Source organism: Alosa pseudoharengus, unplaced genomic scaffold, assembly GCF_046254945.1.
Source record: "Alosa pseudoharengus isolate Yale_2024_CS ecotype anadromous, Long Island Sound unplaced genomic scaffold, YU_APseudo_1.1 YU_APseudo_1.1_scf_15, whole genome shotgun sequence".
In the NCBI taxonomy this organism is placed as follows: Eukaryota; Metazoa; Chordata; class Actinopteri; order Clupeiformes; family Clupeidae; genus Alosa; species Alosa pseudoharengus.
The window spans coordinates 11,273,136-11,283,378 of record NW_027468620.1 but is presented as its reverse complement, the minus strand read 5'-3'; the positions used below and the strand labels follow the sequence as shown (position 1 = coordinate 11,283,378).

The window sequence follows — 10,243 nt, the reverse complement described above, 5'->3', positions numbered from 1 at the left end:
AGCGAAGTCTCCAGCTGATCAGGCTCTTCTGCTTAACAATAGTGCTGTGGAGTGGGTGACACTCATTGTCCAAGATGTTGATCAGTTTGTTCAGGGTCCTTTTGTCAGATAGTGAAGTGATGCACTCCAGTTCAGCTCCCACTACAGAGCCAGCTTTCCTTACCAGCCTGTCAAGTCGCCCCGCATCCTTCTTTCTTGTGCTTCCTCCCCAACATACTACTGCATAGAATAGGACGCTGGCAACAACAGACTGGTAGAACATCCTGAGGAGCTTGCTGCACACATTGAAGGACCGCAGCCTCCTCAGGAAGTACAGCCTGCTCTGCCCTTTCTTGTAGAGTGCATCAATGTTGGCTGACCAGTCCAGTTTATTGTCCAGGTGGAGACCCAGATACTTGTAGGTGCTAACCACCTCCACATTGACCCCATCAATGTGGACTGGTAGCAGAATGGGCTTAGACCTGCGGAAATCCACCACCATCTCCTTGGTCTTTGAAGTGTTGTGTTGAAGATGATTGAGTTAACACCATTGCACAAAGTCCTCCACCTGGCTCCTGTACTCCTCCTCCTGCCCGTTCCCCACAATTGCAGTATCATCAGAAAACTTCTGCATGTGGCATGACTCGGTGTTGTAGCAGAATGTGTACAGGGTGAACAGGACTGGAGAGAGCACAGTTCCCTGTGGCAATCCGGCGCTGCTGATCACAGTGACATATTGACGTGGATCAATAGTGACTCGACTCGGACTTGACTCGGATGAGTAGTGGACTCGACTCGGACTTGGCTTGGAATTTTTTTTTAATGACTTGGACTTGACTCGGACTTGAACACTGAGGACTCGAACCTGGACTCGGGGCATAGTGACTTGACTAGTGACTTGACTACAACACTGGTATGCATGCATGCATGTTTGCATATGTGTGTGTGAGTGTGTGTGTGTGCATGTGTATGAGTGTGTGTGTGTGTGTGTATGTGTGTGTGCGTGTGCATGCATGCGTGTTTGCGTACGTGTGTGTGTGTGTATGTGTGTGCGTGTGCGTGTGCGTGTGGAACCAGACTTACAGTCTAGATTTGATTTGTATTCCCCTTTACACCAGCACAATGAGAATTTCGGAGGCAGATGTATTAATGGTTGTCTTTATTACTAATGTTCTTTCAATAAAAATATTCATGTCTTAAAATGGCTATTTTGCACAGATAATATTTACAAAATCCAAACACCTTCAATCCATACATCAGTGTCCCATAGCAGAGCGTCAGTGTCCAATAGCAGAGAGAACGTCCACTTCAATAATCCACTTGTCAGTCAGTCTACCGTTACATCCGCCACGCCAGCAGGGGGAGAGAGTTCATCTAGCGCGAGTCACTTCCGGGAAACCAGCGACGGAGTGATCAGCTGATGAGGTAAACAACAATCAGTGCGCGACCTGCCCAGCGCCGGCAAATCCAAACAACAGCTACAGTATGGCTACTTCCCTTTAGTTGGATATCTGGACGCAGCTCACAAACGATGCATCCACACTCATTTATGCTCGGTCCATCTTTCTGGATGGGGAAGGACCTGGAAACACACAAGCAACGGACCTCAGGCCAGCTGATCACGTACCACGGAAACAAGGAGTAAGGTCACGCAACAAGTAAAAGAGAAAGCACTTCCCTTTGTGTAGAGAAATGGCGAGCGTTGAGTCATCCAGTGCCAGACGAGCGGTCACTTTGGTCCGAGCCAGGAGACGGGGACAACAGCCGTGAGGAGATCAGCGCCGCGGTAGCCTTCAGTCGTTCCAGGGTTCACCCTGACAAGCTCATGAGAGTCCTATTTATTGGGAGACTGGTCCATGATGGACGAATAGGATCGCAAATGTCATTGGGTTAGGGAATGAGGCCATTAGGAGCAGGTGCCTTTGATTGATACGTCCATGACCAGGTAAACACAGCACACAATCGTGATGACACCACAACAATCAAGAGTGTATACATTAATTACATTAATTACACACATTAAAATGTACATTTCACACCCATACACACAATCTATGAGAATCCTATTAGCAAACAACTGGCCCACTATTAAATCAACCCAGAGAAATGTTGAAATCAAAATAACATTGCGCGCCTGCAGGTGTACGTCCGTACGCACTGTGCGTACCATCAAGCTACTCAACAACAGAACATTTCCCTTGTGTGTGTGTATTCACACCAAATTGGCCTACCATACCTTCCCAAATATGCACAGTATCGCTTTAGCTGCATGCCATTGGGCTATTTACCATCTATTACTAAAGTTAGTGAACACGTTATCAAAATTAACTTGCACGCATTTTGTTTGAGCAGGAGAGAGAATACGCACGCAATAGGCTACTTGTTGTTTTCTTTTACTCGGCTATCTATATATGGTTATCAGCACACAATGTTGAGCTAATTCACTAACTCAGTACTCATCATGGATATCACATGTTTAAACAACGAAAACAGAAAGGATGGAGGCAGCAAAGCTAGGAGTTATTCCAGATCGGCAAGGTAGGCAATTGGTGTGCTTGTCAGAACGTTAGACTGCGCTAAAGCCAGACGTCACGTTACGCTAGAACAAAACTTTAGCCTGTATAGGGCTGTATCAAGTTGTCCAAATTAATAGGTCATTGTAGACATTGTCGTTGTAATATTGCATGTGGATGTTGTTATGCTATGTAGGCTACCTTTTTGCTGACCAATGCACGGACCTAAAACGGACAAATATTGTTCACAAGTGATTTGTTTTTGCGGGGGGATGGGTGTGCGTACCATAGCATTAATTCCTGCAGGTGCCCCTGTCCAGGCGAACTAAGCAGCAGACAAAGTTGTCAAAGTCAATGGAGAGATCGGTATCACTGTAGCGTGCCACATGAACCTGATGCATAGAGTTATTGAGGGAGAATCCTGGGAAAGACACAGACGAGACGAAACCATGTGGTGACAAGTAAGGGATAATGTATAGAACGCCGACAGGGCGAACCGGACTTGAAACCGGGAACCGGGTCTTGTTTCGCCCTGAAGGGACTTATTTTCCCAATAATGACCGGCGTTCTATACAGTATCCCGCTTATTACACGGCTACTTGCCAAAACGAAATAATAAACTCCCCACGATATGACTTTAGCCTACATAGCCTAGCCTATTTGTTACCGTTCATCATGGCATTTGCTGAGAAACAAATAGTTCGCTGAACACACTCTGAACTTAAATCAAACATTCTTTAGAACACAGCTTATCAACCGTCTGCTTTCACTTTTGAATAGGGAGGGAAAGTAATCTCATCGCCATCTAGTGGTTGCGTTCCTAGAGTTTAGCGGAGGGGATGGGATTTTTTTTTAGAAAAAATATATCTTGGTGCACATTGGGATCTTAATTTAATGCCTTCCATATGTTAGGCACTGGGGTCACCTCTATTGCTTCAAGTGGTTATACCTTATTTTTAGGATCAGTTGAATTGTTTTGAGTTTTTGTCGTAACATGGTGATAACAAACTACAGTTGCATGTGACGTCACAGGTTTGGGCGCTTAATCTCTAACTGATCAATACGGCAATTTGCTTAACTGGCTTACATATTTTTGTAATAACGGAAGGTGATGTAAACCGTGTGGTGATAACCTTTATGTCTGGATAACTGGTGTTGTGCTTCTACTCACATGAAGAGCTGGCAGTAAGTGTTATGTGGCAATGCTAACCAGGCTAATAAACAAACCATGCTACCGTGAGTAACGTCGAAGGGTAAAGTCACGTGGCTTTTTTGTAGTTCGTTTATGAAACAAAAGGAGCAATTTCGATTTTTTTTAAATAAGGCAAAATAGGGGTCTGACATTTTCACAGTTAGAAGATTAAGACTGTATAGACACTGAACAATATTTTTAGTGGATAAGATCGCTGATTTGGCTTCACAGTATTTTTTTTAAAATAGGTCTATGGGACTTAACATTGGAGCTGCTCTTCATAGGAACGCAACCACTTGGGGCGCTGGTTTTCACTTTCCCTCCCTATGAAGTTCCAGTCCTTGCGTAGTGATATGAAAGACGTATCAGAAGCACAAAACCCATTGCAATTGACATCGGTAATTATATGTTTGCAGCGGTAATTACATGAAAATATTTTACCGTAGAACTTTGGGAAATCCCATTCAAGCCAATGGAGCGTTTGAAAGTAATTGTGGTGAATAATTACTTAATATTAATCTTAGACTGGCGAACTTCAGGAAAAACTCAGGAATCAGGTTTATTCTGTTACAAGCAGAGAGAGTACAAAAAAAAGGTCTATGTAGGCCTAGCCCAGGGCCTCTGTAGGATCACCCTCTCTCTCTCAGTTCTCCATGCTCTAATCTTGAAAATCTGATCTCATTTCAGTTTAGTTACTTTTAAATGTTTTAAACAAAGAACAAAATGGCGCCAAGAACAAGCCCACTTGATTGGTTCTCCAGTTGGCATCAGACACACCTACTCACACCCACTTCACACCTATATGAATAGCATGAGGAGAGATATCTTATATATCAGAAATATCACTTATAGAATGTTCCAAACATTCTCACAATCACATCATTACAATCCTTGTAATGAGACTATCAAAATGATACCAGACATGAATACATTTACATTTCATGATACATGGATACATTATATCAAGGTAGCATCCTTTGTCTTGTGTAAGTGATAGGCCTTAAACCAGCACATTAGCATTCCATTGGGGGAGGGGATGGGGTCTTTGTTTAAAACCATGAAGGGTTACATGGCTAACTAAAAGTAGTCTTGAAGTTAAATTATTATCCATTTTAACCATACATTTATTGCTATCAATTCCCCCTTTTCAAGTCTGAATGACTTGAATTTTAAAATAAGATTCCATAACATGAGCCTTCTTGAACAATTTTACAAATTTTTTTTGTTGTTTTTTTTTTTTTTATAAAGTCCATAATCAGTCCATAATCAATGTAAGTGTGTGCGTGAGCAAGGAAAGCAGCGTTCAGCATACATCCCTTCTTGCGTTTCTCTTCCGTTGAAGAAGGGTCCTCTTATGAAACTTGAATGTGTCTGCATTGTTTCAGTGTAAGTGTATGCGAGTGCAAAGGGTGTGCATGCAGGCCGCGTTCGGCGTGCACCCTTGTGTCAGTCCAAATATGTCCACATGTATTGCGGGCAGTGAACAATGTGCCATGAGTGTCTTTGATGATGCGGGAGTGAAAGGCTGCTTTCGGCACCCCCTTTTGTTGCTTTCAGTCAGTCCAGTTTTGTTGCTTCCAGAGTCATGGCAGTTGCTTCTGCCACAGGTTCCGTTGGACCTGTGGTTCCTGAGTCTCGTCCAGTCTCGTCTCATGACTGGCCTGGCCCCCACCGCTGCTGCTGGCTGTACCTGAGCCCAGGGCAGAGTTGTCTGGTCCATCAATCTCGTCCAGTGGCATGGCCTGGTCCACACGCGCATTCATTCATACTGGACACACAGACACACACAGCTCCATGGAGCTGGAGGACAACTTTAAACGGGCTGCAGGAAGAATTTCCTGCTTAAAAGAACAAAAGAAGTTTAGTCAAGCCTTTTCAGTTAGCTCATATTAGCTCACAAAGACATCTAGACGCCCCTAGCTGCAGCTAGTTAGCTCAGGCGTACTTAAAAGAGGCCTAACCATGCTCTCTTGAGCTTATGCTGTTTGAGCTTATGCTGTTTGCACACTTGAAAAAGATTACGACAAAAATCCTGGATTCAGATGTAAAACAAAACACCACATCTATTCAAAAACAAAACAAGACTAGTGTTAGCTTAACACTTTGGATTCTAGCCGCTCATACGCTCTTGGTGATAAAAACAAAAACAAAAAAACAGCAGCGCCAAGTTCTGTCTAATATTCTGTTTTGGTAGTGAAGGAATAACAATGTTCTGTAAACAAAGAGGGGCATAAGCTACGTAACTTCTTAGGACCTGTCGACCCTAAAACCGCGAAAAAAAGATAGCCCACGAACCACCGTGTTTAATACTGAGCTGCCTAGCAAACTCTCTAATCTATTTACTCTTTATATCCAATAAAGAGGCTCTCTTCTGGATTGGGCTTCATAGAAGCTATTGTAATCCAGCACAAATAGGGCCATTTACAAAATATGGATTAATTCGTCTTGTGCGACATTTTGCCAAAATCGGGGAATCACAAATTTATGTCCACTATTAAATTACGGTTTTGCCAAAATATTGCCAAAATCGGGGAAGCACAATTTTGTGTCCACTATTAAGTTACGGTTTTGCCAAAATGTCTACTCACTCAGAATGCCTTTTCCGATATCTTAACGCCGTCCCAAACTGTGGTTAGCAGGAACCGCCCGGGTTTACAGATCCACCTTCGTTCATCACCAAAGAAGAAATGCAGATAAAAAGCGTCCTTACTTGGGAGCTGTCACCAGAGCGATGAGAAAAAGAAAAAAGAAAAAAAAAAAACTGCGGCATCTTAGAATCAGCGACAAAAGTATATTATCTCTGCGGTTGGAACCTCCATGAAAGTAATTGTGGTGAATAATTACTTAATATTAATCTTAGACTGGCGAACTTCAGGAAAAACTCAGGAATCAGGTTTATTCTGTTACAAGCAGAGAGAGTACAAAAAAAAGGTCTATGTAGGCCTAGCCCATGGCCTCTGTAGGATCACCCTCTCTCTCTCAGTTCTCCATGCTCTAATCTTGAAAATCTGATCTCATTTCAGTTTAGTTACTTTTAAATGTTTTAAACAAAGAACAAAATGGCGCCAAGAACAAGCCCACTTGATTGGTTCTCCAGTTGGCATCAGACACACCTACTCACACCCACTTCACACCTATATGAATAGCATGAGGAGAGATATCTTATATATCAGAAATATCACTTATAGAATGTTCCAAACATTCTCACAATCACATCATTACAATCCTTGTAATGAGACTATCAAAATGATACCAGACATGAATACATTTACATTTCATGATACATGGATACATTATATCAAGGTAGCATCCTTTGTCTTGTGTAAGTGATAGGCCTTAAACCAGCACATTAGCATTCCATTGGGGGAGGGGATGGGGTCTTTGTTTAAAACCATGAATGGTTACATGGCTAACTAAAAGTAGTCTTGAAGTTAAATTATTATCCATTTTAACCATAAATTTATTGCTATCACGTTCTACTTGCCTTGTGAAGAGCTGTGTAATAAAAGCAAAATAAATCATGAATACAGAAAAAGTATTACTATTAGTACAGCTAAAGACTGAATTAGAGAGGAGGGGAGAGTAAGAGAGAGAGAAAGAAAGAGACAGAGATGTTACGTGTGTATTGGTTGGGGGAGCTTGATTATCTAACACGTCCCTGTTAGATAATCAAGCTCTGCTGTATTAGATCCAGGTGTCTGATTATGGTTATATCTAAATACTTGTTACATACTATGTACGTGCATCCTCGACAGCCATCCTCATTTCAGCTGAACTCATGCAACCAGTTTTGTCTGCATCTCGCTCATGGTAGTAGTCCTTTGAGCCAGAACATTTAATTCACATCACACAATTAATCATCATTTGAAAACATCATGATGACACACCACACACATACAGTAAATCATTCTTGTTTCACACCCTGAGGTCCTAAGAGACTGCAAAATATGTCAATATTTCAGTAAGTTATAATATAATGGGGCCTCTATTAAGCTGGTGGTGGTAGTAGGTAGTACAACAACCAGACCACATGTTTGTTAAGTCATAAGATAAGACACCTACCAGATACTTCTGGATTTTTGTCCACAGGATCTTGAATTCTACCAGGCCCAATTTGCCAGACCCATCTTTCTAAGAAAGACATGTTAAGGAAGTGTTTTTCATTGCCTGCATTAAATTGTACGTGACCAATCAAATTCAAACATTGTATCGGTGGATACGGTGGATCCGTAAGACCTACCTCGTAGATGGCGAAGCCGATGGTGTGCATGTCCTGGCCCATCTTCCTCATCCTCCTACGGTTCTTCTGGATCAGACCCACGATGAAGGTGCAGCCAACCTCGTTATCATCAGGGTCATCATCCTCCTCGTCCAACTTGATCACAAACTGAGGATTCTGCCAAAAGGAGTCTGGAGGGAAACATAACATAACACATCACTTCTTACTGGAAATTAGTGTGAAAATCTGAAAGATAACCTTGTAGCCAGTAGATGAATTTAATCATGCAAACGTCTATGTTTTAAACAGAGCTCAAATGCATCTTCTGAAAATAAATCTGTTCTATTACAGCTATTTTCAGGAACACATATACCATTTTAATGTGACAAAAGAACTTAAACATAACTTGATTTTGACTTTCAACAAGTGAAGCACTTATCTGAAAGAAAATAATAAAAATGAATCGAAATGCCACGCAGTAACATTTATTATCTCATCAGGATATTAACAGCAATAACTCAACAGACATATACAATACTATTATATAATATTTATAATCAGTACTTGGAAAATTCCTGCAGCCTCCAGCAGTTGAGCCTTTCCTCCAACTTCCTTCAAATTTGGACAGGGACCATTTCTCCACCTCATCATCAGAGAGGGCATCAGGAGTCAGGTTACAGATCTCCAAACGTGAGTAATGATGCAACCAGTCGGAAAAAAAACATCCTGGTGCACACACACACACACACACACACACACACACACAGACACACACACACAAAACAAACACACACACGCACACAAAACAAACACACACACATGCACACACAAAGACAGAGAGAAAGAGAGACTGTCACAAATACAGTGTTTGTGTCCACATTTTATGAGCGAGAAATGTGTCAAGAGCTCAGCAGTCAGCAATTAAAAGCATTTGACAAAGTAAAGGCATTTGACCAGAGTTAAGCCTGTGTCAACATTTAGGGGTCAATGTGGGTAATTTTACTGCACCCCAGCTAACACAGGTTAGACAAAAGATGTGCATGGTTAGTAGTACTCTAGTCAGACTCATTGGTCTGGTCAGGTATTATGAGAGGTGGATCCCATCAAATCAATGGTAAAGTGTTTGTATTAGTCTAACAGATGTGTTCTTGTGTTGTGCTTATATGAAAGCATCCCGGCCCAGGATTCTCAGTTGTGTATTCTGACAAAAATAGTGCAGCTACTGAACTGTTCTGCAACAAATATTCAGCAATAGGTTTTCACAGGCAAGTTAATCAAACTGGGAAGAAGAGAAGGTAATGTCATCCAGTTCCAGGTTGCTGCATGCACAAATATTTTAGAATGACTGAACAATAAACCAAAGTATTAATTACAGTAACCTTCTGGTACAATGGCAAAGGGAAGAATGATTAACCATGTTACACAAGTGTAGGATTTACCAGAACTCTCCATCCTCTGAGGCGTTCTTCAGTCTGTCCCGATCCTCATCGCTGACAGAGTGCCATTCAGAAGATCTACAGGCAGGAAGGACAAAACACTGTGACTCAGTGCAGCTGACAGCATGATCGCGGACTCTTACCCTCAGTCCAAGTATGCAGGATTTACATATAGGCTATACAATGAGATGGTGTGCCACTTAATGTCACTTATTGTCTTTGAGTTAGACATGCTGTTTGTACACATAGACAAGTGTGTTTCTCTAGTGTCAGTATCAGATACAGTACAGTAAAGAAAATGCAAAGCTTGGATTTGGGTAGTTAAGCAGAGCTATGAAAATGTAAATCTTGGTGTTTCCACTCCAGTGTTTGAATCCGGTAGTGTGCTAGTCATACAGGTTTAAACCCAACAATTAATACGCCTCACTGCTGTTTTACTGAGAAACACCCACAGGCCTCTTACAAATGCTTCACATTCATAGCAAGTCAACCGCCTCACCAAACATTAGCACAATATGAGCCTATAGCAACATGAATGGTTTGGGCCCATGGGAGCCAGAGGAACAGGTTTTGTGAGGGAAGTTGTTGGATTGTCTTCCTTTGCAGTCTGGTGACGTGTGGCCGAAGAGCCGAGCCGCTCAGGACATACCTGTCGCTCCACGCTCCTGTCCACTCCACCTGACCCCAGGGATTTCGGATGCGGATGAGTTTCTCCGAACCACCCTTGGTGCGCACCTGTACAGACACACACACACACACATTTTTTCCATATGTTTGCCTCCAGGGGTCATGTTAACCCATTCCATGTGCACAAACAGATACACACGCACACACATACATTCACAGTAATCATACGTATGACACATACTCACACAGTAGACATATGTACGCATGCATGCATATG

At 42.2% G+C, this 10,243-nt stretch overlaps 1 protein-coding gene across 2 annotated transcripts; it reads right to left on the bottom strand.

Moving 5' to 3' along the window:
- Window positions 1-7,068: 7,068 nt before the first annotated feature.
- Window positions 7,069-9,444, bottom strand: LOC143124859 (calpain-2 catalytic subunit-like). 2 transcript variants are annotated; one of them, XM_076286550.1, is made up of 5 exons: window positions 9,343-9,440; window positions 8,468-8,629; window positions 7,925-8,094; window positions 7,747-7,815; window positions 7,069-7,503 (listed from the first exon to the last, which is right to left on the bottom strand). In XM_076286550.1, the coding sequence occupies exons 1-5, from the start codon at window positions 9,353-9,355 to the stop codon at window positions 7,417-7,419; spliced, it is 501 nt and encodes a 166-aa protein (XP_076142665.1). In that variant the 5' UTR covers window positions 9,356-9,440; the 3' UTR covers window positions 7,069-7,416. The 2 variants fall into 2 exon arrangements, with proteins under 2 accessions (XP_076142665.1, XP_076142664.1); XM_076286549.1 differs by lacking the exon at window positions 7,069-7,503 and having other exon boundaries at window positions 7,636-7,815; window positions 9,343-9,444.
- Between the last annotated feature and the right edge of the window lie 799 nt (window positions 9,445-10,243).